The 17707-nt window shown below is 50.6% G+C and overlaps 1 protein-coding gene across 2 annotated transcripts; it reads right to left on the bottom strand.

Annotated features, from left to right (window-relative positions):
• Nucleotides 1-4690: 4690 nt before the first annotated feature.
• LOC114160344 (glutamine-rich protein 2) lies at nt 4691-17340 on the bottom strand. 2 transcript variants are annotated; one of them, XM_028042910.1, is made up of 22 exons: nt 16713-17340; nt 15892-15966; nt 10856-10930; nt 10601-10672; nt 10332-10394; nt 10045-10146; nt 8624-9857; nt 8454-8536; nt 8244-8368; nt 8075-8168; nt 7807-8004; nt 7464-7586; nt 7268-7336; nt 7015-7179; nt 6826-6944; nt 6677-6742; nt 6500-6592; nt 6107-6211; nt 5877-6009; nt 5146-5251; nt 4954-5076; nt 4691-4856 (listed from the first exon to the last, which is right to left on the bottom strand). In XM_028042910.1, the coding sequence occupies exons 1-22, from the start codon at nt 17046-17048 to the stop codon at nt 4765-4767; spliced, it is 3651 nt and encodes a 1216-aa protein (XP_027898711.1). In that variant the 5' UTR covers nt 17049-17340; the 3' UTR covers nt 4691-4764. The 2 variants fall into 2 exon arrangements, with proteins under 2 accessions (XP_027898711.1, XP_027898710.1); XM_028042909.1 differs by having other exon boundaries at nt 7678-8004; nt 16713-17339.
• Nucleotides 17341-17707: the final 367 nt, after the last annotated feature.

Here is a 17707-nt window from a genome sequence, read left to right as displayed (position 1 = left end):
GCTCAGTCATTTCTTAAAGTTCTTTTAATTTGGTGCAGTCTGTGACTGGTGCTGCCCATGAGCCTGGTCACTCTCTTGATCTGGTTTTATCTTGTGGTCTACCAGTTTTTAGTTTAGTCATTGGTGACTCATTGTTTTCAGACCACATGCTTGTCTTATTTGAGATAACGCTGTCCTGTGCTAAAGCTAAAGCAGGCGTTGCAGCTCGATTCTGTCGTGTTCTTAACTCTACTACTGCTGGTCAGTTTTCTTGTTTTTAATCAGAACTGTACCATCCCAGAGGCTGTGGGAAATAACACCGAGGAACTCAGCAACTGGTTTTATTCTACCAGTAAAGCAGCTCTGGATTTGGTGGCACCACTAAAAATTAGATTTCCAGAATCCCAGCATGAACCCTGGTTAAATGAGGTCACTCAGGCTGCAGGAGAGACTGTCGCAGAGCTGAATGCAAATGGAAAAAGGACAAACTACAGGTGTCGCTCCAAATCCTGAAGGAATGCTGGCGCCGTTATCAAAGGATTGTAAAAGACGCCTAAAGAAGACACCTGTCCGGTCTGATTGTATCAAACAGTCATAATCCTGCTATTTTATTTAAAACTATTAACTCTGTTCTAAATGATCCACATAGTGGTTTTATGGAAACTTCACCTACTGAAAGCTTTTTACACTTTTTTGATGAGAAAGTCGTTTCTATTAGGGCCCAGATCGTCCCCTCTGCTGATGACCCTTCAGTCGTTGTTCTCCTGTTTTACAGCTTTGAATGTGAGACCTTGCAGTCATTGCAGGAGGCGGTTGGTCACTTAAGGCCAACTGGTTCTCCAGATGATGCTATTCCTCTCCTATTATTTAAAGATGTTTTTCTTACTATAGGTCCCTCAGTCCTTGCTCTTGTAAATAGCAGCTTGTCCTCAGGTGTTGCTCCTAAAGCTCTGAAACATGCAGTTCTGCAGCCTCTACTTAAGAAACCGATTTTGGATCCTACTGTTCTGGCGAATTATAGACCCATCTCTAAACTGCCTTTTATTTCAAACATTCTTGAGAAGGTAGTCTATAATCAGCTTATCTTAATGAACATAACATTTTAGAGGTTTTAAACCATTTCATAGCACAGAGTCAGCTCTTTTAAAAGTTTTTAATGTTATACTTTTAGCAACTGATTCTGGTGACTGTGTTGTTTTGGATTTATCAGCTGCTCTTGATACAGTCGATCATGGCATTTTACTTTCCTGTTTGGAACAGTGGGTGGGGATCGGTCACATCGCGCTGGATTGGTTTAAATCTTATTTCACTTTCTGTGTCTGTCTTGATGGCCGTAGGTGCCCCTCTGCTCCACTGTTGTGTCCCACAGGGCTCAGTTCTAGGCCCTCTTCTTTTCTTGTTGTACCTCCTTCCTCTTGGCTCTATTTTTGGAAAATATGGGATTGCTTTTCATTGTTATGCAGATGACACACAGATATATTTACTACTAAAGAATGCAGACTCCATTCAGTCTCTGTTTTTATGTCTGGAAGATTTGAAGGCCTGGGTGACCCTAAATTTCTTGAAACTTAATGAGGATAAGACAGAGGTGGTGATTTTTGGCAGATCCACTTTAGATTCCCTGACCAATCTTGGCATTTTGGCCCAGTATGTTAAGCCGGTTATTACAAATTTAGGGGTCAAGATGGATGCTGGTCTTAAGCTGGAAGCACAAATTAGAGCCATTGTAAAATCCAGCCTTTTCCACTTAAGGCAGCTAGCCAAAGTAAAACCTATTATTTCCAAACAGCACTTTGAAACAGTGATCCATGCATTTGTGACCACACTGCTGGATTACTGTAATGCACTTTATATAGGACTCAGTGATTTATATATTTCCCAGCTTCAGAGGGTACAAAATGCTGCTGCACGTCTTTTAACAGGAACACAAAAATTTGACCATATTTCCCCTATTTTAGCTTCCTTACACTGGTTACTAGTAAATTTTAGGATTCATTTTAAATCCTTTTATTTGTTTTTAAAGCTCTTAATGGCCTCGCCCCTAGCTATCTCTCTGAGCTGTTACATTCTTACCCACCCTCCCGTTCCCTCAGGCCAGCTGATCAGCTGCTTCTGAAGGTACCAAAGACAAAGTGCAGCTCAGAGGGAACCGGGCTTTTTCTGTGGCAGCTTCCAAGCTATGGAATGATCTTCCTTTGGCCTCTTCACTGGTTGTTTTTAAGTCCCTTCTTAAGACCCATCTTTTTTCTTTGGCTTTTGGCAAAATCTGAGAGGTTACACTTTGTTTTATTGTGTCTGTATATTAATATGTATTTTATATTTCAGTCTTTTCTATTTATAATCGCATTGTATTTTATGATTGTGGATAGCACTTTGGTCCTGTGGGTGTATAAAGTGCTTCATAAATAAAGTTGGTGTGGTGTGGTAACCGGCACAAAGAAGAAGAAGAGCTCAGTAAATGTAGATGCTAACGGTGCAGCGTATCGTATGATTAACCGGAACATTAACAACCTAACCCTCGCCGTCCGCCATGGCTGTTCCTTTTCTTCACTGCTTTTCACGACGCAGAATGGTGACGTATGTCGAGTCTGAATGACGTTCAGGTCGGAGGGGTCACAGGTCACATTTGGAAAGCTCAGATACGGATCGGAAATGCAAGTGGCCTGGGTCGCGTTAAAAAACCTGATCTGTGTTCAGACATGCACCGGAATGGAACCGGATTGGAACCGGATTGGAACCGGGATTCCACAGTAGAACCCTTTCGGCTTGCCGCCTGGTGTTTCTGGCAACAGGAAGCTGCTTGCAGCCGTGAACTTCCCCTGATAATCCGACAGCTGGGTAGGGGTTGAACCAATTAGTCGACTAGTCGACTCTAGGACGTCTGGCGAGTTTTTACATTTCATGTCGACTAGTCGCAGTCATGTGATTGCCGGTGGTGACAGCCTGTGCTGATCTGACAGCACAGTATACGTCACAAGACACAAGAAAAATAAGTTAATACATTAGTTTAAATGATATGTAGATGGATGCATATATGTGGTTTTACAGTGTTTTTAAAAGGAGATGGAGTTGCAGCTGCAGTCCACTACAAAACACCAGCCGTCTAAAACTCGCCCCCTTCCCGCTAAGGATGTCACTTAGCCGGCTCGCGAGTGTCTTTGTCACGACGATCTAACTAATACATTATGATGTTATGTTGCTGACAGTGACGTGCGGTCAGGGGAGGCAGGTGAGGCACTGCCTCACCTGCCATCATGGAAAGAAAGAAAATATATAATCATAAAGTAATTTAAATTGTTATATTCATCCGGTGGTTTGCACTAAAAAATATTTATTTTTCATGTAGCTTCACCAATTTCGATTTTTATTTGTTCAAAATCGCTGAATTTTCTTATTTTCCCATTGAAATGCTTGGAAGCGATGCCGGTGAGGCAGCAGCGAGCTCTGCCTCACCTTGGATTGCGCAACCCCTGGCTCTGCGCTGGCTGCTAAGCGGAGAGAGCATGTTGCTGTACGGCGTCAATAAAATGGTTTAAACAAATTTAATATGTGAACTTATTTCCAATAATTTAGCTTATGTATATAATGTACAGTGCTTTTTGTTACCAACTGTGTTTGTGTAACGTGTTTCGTGTAATGAGCGATTATAAACGGCAGAGAACAGGTTCGAGGTGAGGCAGGCAGTTCTCTTGCCTCATGGCAGGGGGCGCTCAAGATCCCAGACGTTCGTCTTGTTCACTCCTCAACTGCCGAGTAAGTGACAGCGAGCTAGGCTAAACGATTCGGGAAGCAAGTCAAGTGCAGCGATAGATTATAATAGAGATAGTGATTTTTTTCCTCTCGCTTATCCCGACTTTCGACATGGATGACTACATTACAACACTAAAAAAGTTTTCTCAAGTGGACTTTCAATCGAAGCAGGTAAGACAGTAATAACATTTATTTTGTTTTGTTTTTTAAGGAAATGTGTGTTTTGTGAGCTACAGTTTGTATGTGTAAGGATGCAGAAGTGAAACATAACCTGTAAACTGCTGTCAATCTATGCATCTATTTGCAAATCTGATTCTGATGACGTCAGTGCCTCACCAGCTATGAACCTCACCGCACGTCACTGGTTGCTGATTAAATAAAGATCTGTGGTAATGACAGCTGCTGATTAAATAAAAGCCTGTAGTTGGTAATGACAGTGTATACTTGTCAGACATATATATAGCCGTGAGTTTGTGCTAAGAATGACACTTCGTGCTTAGAAGTGTCATCAGATCTGCTGTCAGAGTGTATGACGCTCTGACAGCTGATCTGACAGAACACTGGCTACAAAATGGCGTCTTCAAAACAGATCGAGGACAAGCCCGCATCTTGTCAAACAGGTAGAAATTCGTCAACAGTGTGGAAATATTTCACTAAAGATGACTCTTCTGGTTTAACTACCGTAACATGCAACATCTGCAAAGCTGTGCTGAAGTACAACAAAAGTACGACCGCGATGCACAGTCATTTGAAAAGGTACGTTACTCCAAAGCTTTGCGTCTTGCGTTGCTATGACGTCACAACGACTAGTCAACTCGATATCGACTCGACTTTTATCATGATGTAGTCGACCTTAAAAAATATGTAGTCGTTCAACCCCTACAGCTGGGTCACCAACCTGCGGTCACAGAACCACCATGGATTAATAGGTAATAAGTAACAGAACCTCCTGGACCCATCAGACGTGTTCAGTGAGCTTTATTCCTGAACTGATCTGAAAATATTAGCAGCAGTGCTTTGGCTCAGCGCCGCCCCCTACAGGCCGAGCGGCTCGCTCTCTGCTGCTGACAGCGGACTGACGGAGCCCAGAGGCGACACGGCCCAGTCCGGACCAGAACCACTGGAGGCTGCAGAGGAGAAGACAGCATGGTGTTAGAGTTGGATAAGACCAACCAGACCAGAACTGGATCAGAACCGGACCAGAACCGGACCTCCAGGTCTCACCTGGTCGGCTGGGCTGCAGGCTTTTGGTGCTGAGAGACGGGGGCGTGGCCAGAGGGCTAGGCTCCGCCTCCGGAGACGCAGCGGGGGCTTTGGGGGCGCTCCTGGTCCTCTCCTTCAGTTTACCTGCAGCCGTCAGAGAGAGAGAGCTCTAAACTACGGACCGGAGCCGGGTCCAGACTCAGTAGAACCCACCGTCTCTGGAAACGATGTTGGGCAACTTGGTTTCTGGGCTCTTCAGCTGGCCGATGTTGAAGCGTCCTTTGTAGATCCGCCCGTCTCGTCCGATGATGTCGGCTTCCTGGAACCCAGAGGTCAAAGGTCGCTCAGGTGGCAGGCTGGGTAGGTCTGTTACTTTCTGTTTGTAAGAAACTTTTGTTCCTGTCTTTATGGGGGAAAATTAGCTTTTTTGGGGCAATCGTTCCTTCGTGTTTTGGGTTCTGTGTAGCTGGACTGATTTTTGCCAAAACATTTTATACCTGGTTCTGTTGCTATGACGCGTAACCATAGCAACAAGGAGTCAGTCATTGCTCCTCTGATGGTGGAGCTACTGGATAGTAGCCACAGTTGCCCTGGGGCAGTCAGACAGAGGCGTCCCTGCTGGCCCCCTTCTTGCCTCAAAGCTTCGTTAAATTATGTTTTGTTATTTAGCGCACCATGTTCCGCCTCTGAGTTGTTGCTAAGCGTTAGGAGCATAATGTCCAATTTTCAAGTTGGGCCCGGTATGTCATTGAGTTGTGATAATGTCCGGCTTTTTATCGTTTTTGGGGGGCCAATAAGCATCCTTTAAATGACCGGCGCGTTGCCTGGGATACGGCAGCCATCCGGTGAAGAGCGCGGCGGGTGCATGAATGCAGGTGAGCGGACAGACTGAACACGCTTAGTGTAGCTTCATGGACCAACCGGAAAACAATTTACCACCGCACCTGCATCAGGTCCATGCCCTCGACCCGGGTCGGCAGTCGGTGGCGCTGGGGGCCGCTGCGGCGCTGACCCGCAGACGTGCTGGCGTGCGGCACTCCGGCTGGTCGGGCCGGCGACTCGGCGACCCGGTTGGGGCTGCACAGAGACCGGGAGGAGGTTAGAGCTGGTCCCGACCACAGGTTCTGCCATGGATCCGGAAATGGACCAGGTCAGAACCGGTGGCCTGACTCACCGCTGGCGGAGGCGGCGCTGGCGCTCGATGCTGTCTAGCTGCCGCAGCATGTCGGCGTGGTTCTTCTGCAGCTGGACCCGGCGCTGGCTGGTTCCGGGCGTTAGGCTGGAATCACAACACACAGCTGGTTCTGAAGGTCCAATATGGCAGAACTCGCTGCTCATTCTGTCCCCCTCTATAAAACAACTTCACATTTTCTCTGACGTTCTGAGATCGACCCAAACCGGGTCAGAACCGACGAAACGATTCACTGAGAAAAATCCAAAAAGTGTGGCGGAGTCGTTCAGACCGACATGCAGGCCGCACTTTTCAGATCAACCCTGATAGAAAACTGTTGCTGGGACAGAATGTGGGACGGGCTGGCAGTGGTTCTTGTTCTGGTGCCGGACCCACCTGCGGTAGTGTTGGCGGATCTGATCCATGGTCCAGGGCCGGGCGGACTTCGGCGCGGGGAAAGGAGGGAACGTCGGCAGCGTCTGCACGATGCTGGGGAAGGAGACAGAGCTGTGATGTCACATTAAAGGGACAGGACGCCACGACAACAGAACCAGGGGTTCTGGGTCGACTCACGGGCCAGGGGTCTGCTTCATGATGACGCGGTCACAGGACAGGCATTGGAACCGCTCCAGCAGCTTCCTAGGGGATTGACAGACGGTTCAAATCATACCGTTCCATAATGAACGGAACTTCGGACCTGAACCGGAACCGGCCGGACTCACTTCCTGATGCCGGCGGCGTCGTCCTCCAGCGGCGCGCTCTGCGTCTGCAGCTTCTTCAGGATGCTGCGCCAGCGCTCCTCCAGCTGCAGCTTCACCGAGTCCAACTCCATTCGGTTCAGCTGCACACACACGGATCAGAACCTCCGCATCGGACCAGAACCGGGCCGGGTTTCTAACGAGGACCGGTACCTTGCACTCCATGTCGGTGGACAGCTTGTCCACCAGCTGGTGCCAGTCGTGCTCCTGACCCGTCATCTTGTTGAGCAGCTCATGGAACATGGAGGTCAGCTGCTCCGTCGCCGCGTCGAACTGAAGACGGCTCACCTTGCTGTCCAGGGCCAGCTTGTCCGCTTTCTGAGGGGACAGTAAATCCGTCATCAGCTCCCAGCATCTCCACTGGAACTAGAGATTCAAGGTCACCAGAACCAGGAGCAGAACTCACAATCTCGCTCTCCACCATCAGCTTGTCGGCCTTTTTCACCTGCAGCTCCTCTGCCGTCTTGTAGAGCTCCTGTGGAAGCAGCCGCCATCACTGAGTGTTTCCAGGTGGACGACGCCTCCAGGTGTGCAAAGTCGGTCCACTGTCAGTAAAGCGTCTGTAGTCCAGCTCGTCAGTACCCAGGTGTTGGCCCGCCTACCTCGATGTGTCCCTGCTTCTGCTGGTTGTCCTCATGCAGACTCCTGGTTGCCTCCTGCAGGCGTTCGCACTCGGCCTGCAGTTCCTGGATGGCCCTCTGGACGTCGTACACCAGGTCCAGGCTCTGACCCAAACACAGACACAGAGAGTCCATAAAGGTCCGGCCGCGACCTGTGGCGGACTCGCCACTGTCCCTGTCCCTGTCCCTGACTGACCCTGCTCATGTCTCGGTCCTCGTCCAGACCATCCCTAGCTGAGCCCTGCTGCTGCTGCTGGACCAGCAGGTTGACCGTGTCTTCCAGCTGCTCATAGTTCTGGAACAGCAGGCTGAGCTTCCGGCCCACCTCCACCGAGCTGCTGAATGCCTCCTCCTCCTCTTCCGCCTCCTCCTCTTCCGCCTCCTCCTCTTCTGCCTCCTCCTCTTCCGCCTCCTCCTCTTCCGCCTCCTCCGTCTTCTTCTCCACCTCCTGCTGGAGGCTGCTGGACAGCTGGGACGACAGAGACACAATGGTGTCCTCCAACGTCCCCCGCAGGTCGTTCAGCTGAGGGCAGAGGTCAGAGGTTAGATTGGAGGAAGGGTGCAGGATGGTAGGAAGGAGGTTCTCCTCTGACCTGGTCCTGCAGATGGTCTGCAGCTCTCTCCTCACTCTGAGCCTGTTTCTCCTTCAGGAGCTCCACCTCCTGCTCCACCTGGACCAGGGAAGACCTGCACAGGAGAGCAGCCCACCTGACCAACACCTGGTCTACCTGGTGGGACAGGTTTCAGGTTCTCTATCTTTACCTGAGGTCAGACACCTGCTGAGTGAGATCTTTAATCCCTGGATCAGGATGATCTGCCGCTCCTGCTGCGCTGCTGCCCGTCTCCTGGCTCCTGAGGTTGTCCAACATGTCCTCCAGATGCTCCAGCTTCAGAAGACACGTCAGCCCATCAGAACCAGAACTGGAACCAGAACAGAGTGATGGGAGGCTGAGTGGAGCAGCAGGTTCTCACCTTGTCTTCGGTCTTCAGGTTCTCCATCAGAGCTTGGTGTTGCTGCATCTGATCCGTCGTGCTGCCAGGGACGTCAAGAGAACCTGAGGAGAAAACACCTGGTCACCTGGGCGGGGCGCCTAGTGAAACACCTCACCAGGTACGACATGGAGATGTTTGGCTAACATTACCTCTGGAGCTGATAAACTGGGCCAACCCGGTCCAGTCCACCTTCTCCTCCTCCAGAATCCTTGTCTGGGCCTCTAGCTGGGTGACCCTCTCCTGTAACTTCCTGATGTTCTTCAAAAACTCCTCCATCTGCAGGATGTAGGTCTTACTCATAGCAGATTCCGAGGGTCTCTTCAGATCTCCACGAATCCCTGCAGAAGACACAGGAGTGATGCTGGAGGCCACCTTAGCAGGTTGTGCTCCAGCTTGTGCTCCAGGTTGTGCTCCAGCTTGTGCTCCAGGTTGTGCTCCAGCTTGTGCTCCAGCTTGTGCTCCAGGTTGTGCTCCAGCTTGTGCTCCAGGTTGTGCTCCAGCTTGTGCTCCAGCTTGTGCTCCAGCTTGTGCTCCAGCTTGTGCTCCAGGTTGTGCTCCAGCTTGTGCTCCAGGTTGTGCTCCAGCTTGTGCTCCAGGTTGTGCTCCAGCTTGTGCTCCAGCTTGTGCTCCAGGTTGTGCTCCAGCTTGTGCTCCAGCTTGTGCTCCAGGTTGTGCTCCAGCTTGTGCTCCAGGTTGTGCTCCAGCTTGTGCTCCAGCTTGTGCTCCAGGTTGTGCTCCAGCTTGTGCTCCAGCTTGTGCTCCAGGTTGTGTTCCAGCTTGTGCTCCAGCTTGTGGTACAGTCTCTGGGGTGGACCCTGGAAGGACCGATGAGGTCACAGGTTGTGGTTCTGTGGCTCTGTCCCGGTCCCCAGCTATTGTTCCGCCTTCAGACCCATCAGAGGAGGCTTGAGTGGAGTCTGCTGCTGCTTCCAAGGACCGATCCTTGGCAGAGATGCTTGGAAAAGATGGAGCAGCAGACGGGGGGGAGCTCTCTGGGTGAAGGGGACCACCAGACAACGGCACTGAGACACCAGAGGATGGTGAAGAGGCACCAGAGGACGGCGCAGAGGCACCGGAAAACGGTGCTGCGGGATGGGAGGACAGTGCAGAGGCATCGGCAAATGCTGCAGAGGTACCAGAAGATGGCGCTGAGAGATGAGAGGATGGTGCAGAGGGACCTGGGGATGGAACTGGTACACCAGAGGCTGGCGCAGAAGTGCCAGAGGTCGGCGCAGTTGCAGCGGAGGACGGCTCATTGTCACATGAGTATAGCACCGGTACACCAGTTGATGGCGCCGGGACACCAGAGGACGGCGCTGAAGGGTCAGGTCCAGTCTGTTCTATCAACCAGGGCTGGTCCAGAACCTCTGAAGTCACCAGGTTCTGCAGAAACACAGATCTGAGGGTAACTTCCACTGATGGAACCAAGAAGTGTACATTATTTCCTGACTAATTCCCAGATCTGTCATCAGAACTGCCAGAAATGGTTGTTTTCGGATATTCTGAAAGTGAATCCCTTTGGGACAAACAGTTCACTGAACTGGTTCCTCTCTAAGGTTCTTCTCCTTACCTCATCAACCTCCATGTCCTTCTCAACCAACTGGACCCAGGTCACACACTGGTTGAGCTCCTCTGGGTCCGGATACATCTGGAAGAGTTCCTGCATGGATTCCTGTTGGAACCATAACACAGAATGAGAGAAGTTCTGACCTCGTTCAGGTCCAGTTCATGGTTCCGGTTCTGCTCAGCTCAGAAACAATAGACTCCAGATTCCAGTAGAAATCAGAAGCAGAGACCATCTGCAGAAGTTTTGTCTAGAGCACCCCCACAGGTGAGAGTGCAGCCCTACAGACTCACCACTGCCTTGTCCAGGACGTCCAGACGTTGGCAGCAGTTCTCCAGACCTGCCCGCACCTCCATCTGAACACAGAAGGAGGAGGACTGAGAATAATCTGAATATTCTGGATTTTTATTCATTTAAACAGGAATAAAAAAAACTGCAGCGACTGGTTTTACTGGTTTAAGCTGGTCGAAACCAGTAAATGTATCCATGTTTGGCAGAATATATCTTGCTTGTTCAAGAATTTAATGTCACAGAAAGTCAAATTACGCTGGTTCTGACCCACCTTGTGCTGCATGTCATCGGTCTTCTCCTTCAGATCTTTGCTGTCCTGCAGCTGCTCGATGACCTTCAAGGCCTGTAGGAGAACATGAACCCTCAGGTTAATCTGGACCTTCCTGATAGTGCTGATCAATCAGTTCAGACACCGTTTCCATATCAGCAGAGTGTGGGTTGGATTTCCTGCTAGGGTTGCAGACCTGTTTGCAGAACAAAGACTGCTACGAGGTTCTAAACCTGGCTCTGGTAGCTTCTGACTCACCTTGTGCTGCAACTCCTCTGCCTTCTCCCTCAGATTTGCGCTGTTTCTCTGCAGGTCTTCAATGATGTTCGAGGCCTGCAGGGAGAACATGAGCTGTCAGGTCAATCTGGTCCTTCCTGACGGTTCTGATAAACTGGGTCTAACCGGATCAGACACCAGTCCACTTCAGCAGAACAGCTTGGATTTCCTACCAGGGCAGAGGGTTAGTTTGCAGAACAAACACTCGGCTCGACTGCGGTCCAAACAGGGAGGTTCTAATCCCGGTTTTGACACTGGTTCTCACCCACCTTATTTTATTTGTTTATGATAAAACTACGATTATGGAAGTATGCTACTGACCCTTTGCAGCTATGTCACTGAATCACTGGAGGAGCCTGAGGGACGGCGGGACTGAACAGACACTGAAATTCTTCCCCCAAGCCGTTTCTGCCACTTTCTCCTAGTTCCAGTTGAGCTCATTTGTCTGTGAAAATGACTCACCTGGTTGGGCTCAAAGACGCCAGGATTGGCGTGCTGTGGTGGCGCAGGGGGTTAGCACGCCCCATGTCTGGAGGCCTTAGTCCTCGACGCGAACGTCGTGGGTTCGACTCCCGGTTCCGACGACCTTTGCCGCATGTCTTCCCCCCCTCTCCTCACCCTCCTTCCTGTCTGCCTACTGTCGAAAAAATACGAGCCACTAGCGCCGCAAAAACTCTTTGGAGAAAAAAAAAAGACGCCAGGATTTACAGAAGCTAGCTCAGAAACCCACCCAAACCTCCTCTCTGCAGTTTGCTTATCACCATGGAGTTGAAGATGCCATCATGCACCTGCTTCAACAAACCCACTTTCATCAGCACTGTGAGATTCATGTTCTTTGATTTCTCCATTTAACACAGTTCAGCCTGATCTGCTCTGTGAGAAACTCCAGAAGACTCAGGTGGAACCTCAACCATCACCTGAAGCTGGCTCTTGGGACGTGGAATGTCACCTCTCTGGTGGGGAAGGAGCCGGAGCTAGTGTGTGAGGTTGAGGTTCCGGCTAGAAATAGTCGGTCTCACCTGAACGCATGGCTCTGGTTCTGGAAACAGTCTCCTTGAGAGGGGCTGGACATACTTCCACTCTGGAGTTGCCCAGGGTGAGAGGCTTCAGGCAGGAGCCTCTCACCTTGCTCCCCATCTCGGTGCCTGTACGTTGGGGTTTACTCCGGTGAACGAGAAGGTAGCCTCCCTCCGCCTACGGGTGGGGGGACGGGTCCTGATTGTTGTTTGTGCTTACGGGCCAAACAGCAGTTCAGATTACCCACCCTTTTTGGAGTCCTTAGAGGGGGTACTGGAGAGTGCTCCTCCTGGGGACTCCCTTGTTCTGCTGGGGGACTTCAACGCTCACGTGGGCAACGACAGTGAGACCTGGAGGGGTGTGTTTGGGAGGAACGGCCCCCCCGATCTGAACTCGAGTGGTGTTCTGTTGTTGGACTTCTGTGCTCATCACGGATTGTCCATAACGAACACCATGTTCAAGCATAAGGGTGTCCATATGTGCACTTGGCACCAGGACACCCTAGGCCGCAGTTCAATAATCAACTTTGTCATCGTTTCATTGGATCTGCGGCCATTTGTCTTGGACACTCGGGTGAAGAGAGGTGCGGAGCTGTCTACTGACCACTACCTGGTGGTGAGTTGGCTCTGGTGGTGGGGGAGGAAGCCGGTCAGACCTGGCAGGCCCAAACGTGTTGTGAGGGTCTGCTGGGAACGTCTGGCGGAATCCCCTGTGAGACGGAGCTTTAACTCCCATCTCCGGCAAAACTTCGAACATGTCCCGGAGGAGTTGGGGGACATTGAGACTGAGTGGACCATGTTCTGTGCCTCCATTGTCGAGGCGGCCGATCGGAGCTGTGGCCGCAAGGTTGTCGGTGTCTGTCGCGGCGGCAACCCTTGAACCCGTTGGTGGACACCTTCGGTGAGGGATGCAGTCAGGCTGAAGAAGGAGTCCTATCGGGCCTTTTTGGCCTGTGGGACTCCGGAAGCAGCTGATGGGTACCGGCGGGCAAAGCGGCATGCGACCCGGGTGGTTGCTGAGGCAAAAACTCGGGCATGGGAGGAGTTTGGAGAGGCCATGGAGAAAGACTTCCACACTGTTTCGAGGCGATTCTGGTCCACCATCCACTGTCTCAGGAGGGGGAAGCAGTACGGCACCAACACTGTTTACAGTGGGGATCGTGTGCTGCTGACCTGAACTCGGGACATTGTGGGCCGGTGGGCAGAGTATTTCGAAGACCTCCTCAATCCCACCAACATGCCTTCCATTGAGGAAGCTGAGCCTGGGGACTCTGGGTTGGGCTCTCCAATCTCTGGGGACGAGGTCGCAGAGGTGGTTAAAAATCTCCTCGGTGGCAAGGCCCCGGGGGTGGATGAGATCCGCCAGGGCTGCCCTTTGTCACCGATTCTGTTCATTACTTTCATGGACAGAATTTCTAGGTCCAGCCAAGGTGTTGAGGGGATCCGGTTTGGTGGCCTTAGGATCTCATCTCTGCTTTATGAGGATTATGTGGTCCTATTGGCTTCATCAGGCTGTGATCTGCAGCTCTCGCTGGAACGGTTCGCAGTCAAGTGTGAAGCGGCCGGGATGAGGATCAGTGCCTCCAAATCAGAGGCCATGGTCTTGAGCCGGAAAAGGGTAGAGTGCCTTCTCCGGGTCAGGGGGGGTGTCCTGCCCCAAGTGGAGGAGTTCAAGTATCTCGGGATCTTGTTCACAAATGAGGGAAGAAGGGAGCGGGAGATCGACAGGCGGATTGGTGCAGCGCCTGCCGTCAAGCGGGCGCTGTACCAGTCCGTCGTGGTGAAGAGAGAGCTGAGCCAAAAAGAGAAGCTCTCGATTTATCGGTTGATCTACATTCCCACTCTCATCTATGGTCATGAGCTTTGGGTCGTGACCGAAAGAACAAGATCGCGGATACAAGCGGCCGAAATGGGTTTTCTCCGTAGGGTGTCTGGTCAGAAGGTCAGTAGGTGTTGAGTCAAGCACAACAGTTTCCTTGACCTGGTCCCACTTGGGTATTGATCTGGGTATTGATCAACATCTTGAGAGGCCACAATGAGAACAACCCTAAAGACAGCACGCTAGATGCATGCCCAAAAGGCAAAGATACTGCACAAGAGGTGGCAGCATGTTGTGTCTGAATTCTGGGAGCATGCTCAATATACTGTTGACTTGTTGGGTAAGCAGTCATTGAGACAGAACTCACAGCGACGTCCAGGAAGATTGTCTCCTGTGAGGTAGTCAAACTGTTTTTCTGGCTACTTCACAGAAATCTGCAAAGCAGCCCCAGGCTCCTCACATGACCGAGCAACAACTGGGTGTCCTGGCCTGCTTGGTTGCGAGTTGCTTCTCAAATGAGCAAGTCGTTCAGGTACGAGAAGTTTCTTAACCCTTGTACCTGCAGGCAGAGGATAACTGCAACACACTGGGTGAATTCTCACTGGGAGACAGCAAAAATCCAAATGGAAGGACCCCAAACTGGACATGCTTCCCTTGGAAAGCAAAACAAAGAAACTGCCTGTTACATGCAGTGGTGGCTGCATGTAGGATTTCCCCCCCAGTTCAGGTTGCTGCTGAGCTCCGGCAGGTTAAGCAGGCCCAGCTGGTTTCACTCTGCCTCTTGATTAGCAGCGTATAAGGCCAGCTGGGAAACTGATTTTCAGGGCCTCTTGGCCAATTGGGCAGCATGTGTGCTGCAGCTTTGTGGTGCTGTGATGGAGGATATGTTTGCTAGAAACCCTGGTTTTTGTTGTTACTCTCCCCTTTCTTTTCTTTTAGGTTCTCATTTTTGCCTTTGAGATTTCTTCAGATTATTCTTAAAGAATAAAACTTTAACTTTACCCTTCTGGTTTTGTCTCTTCATTTTTCCCTGGTTTATCTATTGTTACAGCCCCTCTCCAATACCCCTAGACTGCCTTGGGGATGTAACACCGCCACTGAGGCGGAGCAGTTGGGACATGAAAATAAGCTTCTGTAAGGTCTATAGAAGTGAAACAATTGCCAGGCGAAATTGCCTGCAAAACTTCCCTGGTGATCAGCATGTGAAAAGGTATGACCTTAAGATATATATTCAGAGGTCCAAGACCCCCGGTTTTCTCCAGAACGAAAACATACTCAGAATAAAATTCCCCTGGATTCATCAGGGTCTTCACAGACATTATAGCACCCTTGGCCACCAAGCTGCAGATTTCCTGTGCCTTCACCAGGTCACGGACGGTCATCATCCTGACCTGTTCAGGGACAGGGGACCAGCATCAGAATTAAAGATGGTGCCCCTGGGACATGGTGGACAGCACTCACAAGGCCAGAGTGTGTGCAACCCAGTCGCCGAGCTGTCCCGGGGTAAAATAATCGACTGAAACATACTCTGCAGGCCCCCTGGCCCCTTGAAAGCCTGTGGGGACGTCAGCCAGATTGTGCAGCCCAAAAGGGGCATAAAGTCTGGACACCAGCCCAATCTGCCTGACTTGGAGCAGGTCTCTGGACTGATCTCTGACCTGGAACTGGACCTTGGGAGTCAATGAACGAAGTAGACGGGACCGAGGACTTCAGTGAGGAACCGGCAGCCGCCCAAGTGCCAACTGGTTGGCGATCACGTCTGTGAAGCCCTGCTAGTTTCTGCCTTGTTTGAGAGGCCTAAGCTGTATGATCCAAGGCACCAGAGCCAAACAGTTCTCCCGGAGCCACAGGAAGGGCCTGTAGTGTTCTCCTACAAGGCTCAGTAAGTGTGGACCAGTGTAGCGTGTGTGTCCAAGCTCCCTCATCACAAGAGCCAAGACCTGCAGAGATGCATTGACCAGGCCATGGGTGGAGTGGTGAAGTGAAACAAACTCCAAAGAGGACAGAGACAGCATCAGATGGGAAATGAGCTACACCTCTGTGTAACTTATGGACAAGTGAAAACTTGTCCATAAAGCTCATTAATCTGTTGTAGTTATGAATGTTTGTCCTCTTATTTGTTTTCTTTATTTTAACAAAACATGTTTGACATGAACACATGAACAATAAACACATGAACACACCTTGGACTGCAGATGCTCCGTCTTCTGCTTCATATCGTCTCTGTTCTTCTGCAGCTCCTCGATGAGATTCAAGGCCTGCAGGGACAGAGAGAACCGGGTTAATCTGAACCTTCCTGATGGTTCTGATAGACCGGGTCTAATCGGGCCTCATTTAAAATGATTAACATTCAGCCGGATCCGTCTGGGTTCCGCCCCGGTTCTGCTCTGTTAGCTCTGAGCTCCAGAGGTCCGTCACTCATTAACCTGCAGGTTTCCCCGTCGGGTCAGCTGGTAGCGGTCCGCTGCTCGTGGCTCTGTGGGGGTCCGATCGGCGGACCGGCCCGGTCCGGTCCGGTCCGGGGGTTCTGAGATCACCTGAGCTGTCCGTCTGTCGTCAGCGGCTTAAAGCAGACCGGCTCCGGTTCTGGTCCGGTCAGCAGAATCGGAGCAGAACCGAGCAGCTCCACCATCGACCTTCATTAGAAATATAACCTTTGACCCCTGGAGCTCCCAGGAACACCTCCAACGTTTCCCTGGGGAATAATTATGACGTGACACAGAGGATCATCTTAGAGGGCCATCCTGGGTTACCATGGCAACTACAGTGCTGTGGAAAAGTATTCACGCCATTGAGCAACTGTCCGGTTCTGGTTCCGGTTCAGTCCAAACCCAGTAAATCGCCCCAGGCTGTAGTTCTTCACTCTGATGTGAAACTGTTCAGTTTTTATTCAACAAGAAACTTTAAATATTTTTTTTACTAAAGTAAACTTTCTACTAATATCCACATTATTATTATTATCATTATTATTATTATGAGCTTCACCTGGCCGGGTTCTCCTCACCTGTGACACTCCGTCCCCGGAGGTTCGGAGGTCGTCCCCTCCGGTTCCATCCAGAACAGAGACCGAGTCTGTCAGTTTCTGTAGGTCGGAACTGAGCGGAACCAGCTGGTCCGACACGGAGGGGTGGGTCAGAACCATCACCGGAGCAGCCAGCGGGGCGTCGGGCACTCGGTCCCCGGGAGGGCTGAACTTAAAGAGGGTCGTGGCCTCCCGCAGGTCCAGCAGCTTCAGCATCTCCAGCAGCAGCGCGTGGAGGGCGTGGAAGTTCACCGTACCTTTGTGAGGGGAACCGATGGACAGGTTGAGCAGCTCGAACAGGGTGATGTTCGTCTCCATGTTTGGACCAACGGAACCTAACGGCTGGACGGTTAAAGAGACGCTAGCATCGGCGGCGAGGAGACTTCAGCGTCCCCGGACTTTGGGACCGGAACACGGAACAAGACGGTTCTGGTCGGTAGAAGTAGTTCTGGTCCGGTTCTGGACTCAGTCTGCGGGAGAATCTCGGAACTTTGATCCAACCTGGATCCGTTAAACTGAAAAAAAGATCCGCATGTAAAGCTAGCAGCATTCAGCGGAAACTCGTCACGAACCTTTCAGAATAAACTTTATGTCAAACCACGACGTGTTTCTGAGGAATTTTATGATAAAAAACAAAACAAAACAAAACCCTGCGTTACTTAGTGTCGGTTAACTACTTCAGTTTATTCATCTGGAGAAAAGCATTATTTAAACACTTTACAGAAAACAAAAGATCAGAGTGGTTTATTATTATTATTATTACTATCTTTTTTTTTTTTTTTACAGATCTCTAAATGAGTGTGAACTTCTTTTATGGTCAAACAAAATGTCACTCTGGACTCCAGAACCGGTCCAGATGGTCAGAAGACCGGTTCTGTAGGGTTCGGTGATCCTAAAGTGGGATATCAGGAGGCCGTTCCGCCTTGTCTGACGTCATTAATGTCAGTGTAATTTACGTAGCACATTTAAAACTGCTC

Source organism: Xiphophorus couchianus, chromosome 16 (genome assembly GCF_001444195.1).
Source record: "Xiphophorus couchianus chromosome 16, X_couchianus-1.0, whole genome shotgun sequence".
Lineage (NCBI taxonomy): Eukaryota > Metazoa > Chordata > Actinopteri > Cyprinodontiformes > Poeciliidae > Xiphophorus > Xiphophorus couchianus.
Note: the sequence above shows the minus strand (reverse complement) of the source record. Positions and strands in the feature narration are given on the sequence as shown.

What these genes read in the sequence shown, in the direction of transcription:
- LOC114160344 (XM_028042909.1), bottom strand. Translation starts at nt 17,048, where the DNA reads ATGGAGACGAACATCACCCTGTTCGAGCTGCTCAACCTGTCCATCGGT. An exon ending in CCGGGGACGGAGTGTCACAG is followed by an intron (nt 15,967 to 16,712) that starts GTGAGGAGAACC and finishes CTGTCCCTGCAG; the next exon opens with GCCTTGAATCTCATCGAGGA. An exon ending in TGATGGTGGAGAGCGAGATT is followed by an intron (nt 7,180 to 7,267) that starts GTGAGTTCTGCT and finishes CTGTCCCCTCAG; the next exon opens with AAAGCGGACAAGCTGGCCCT.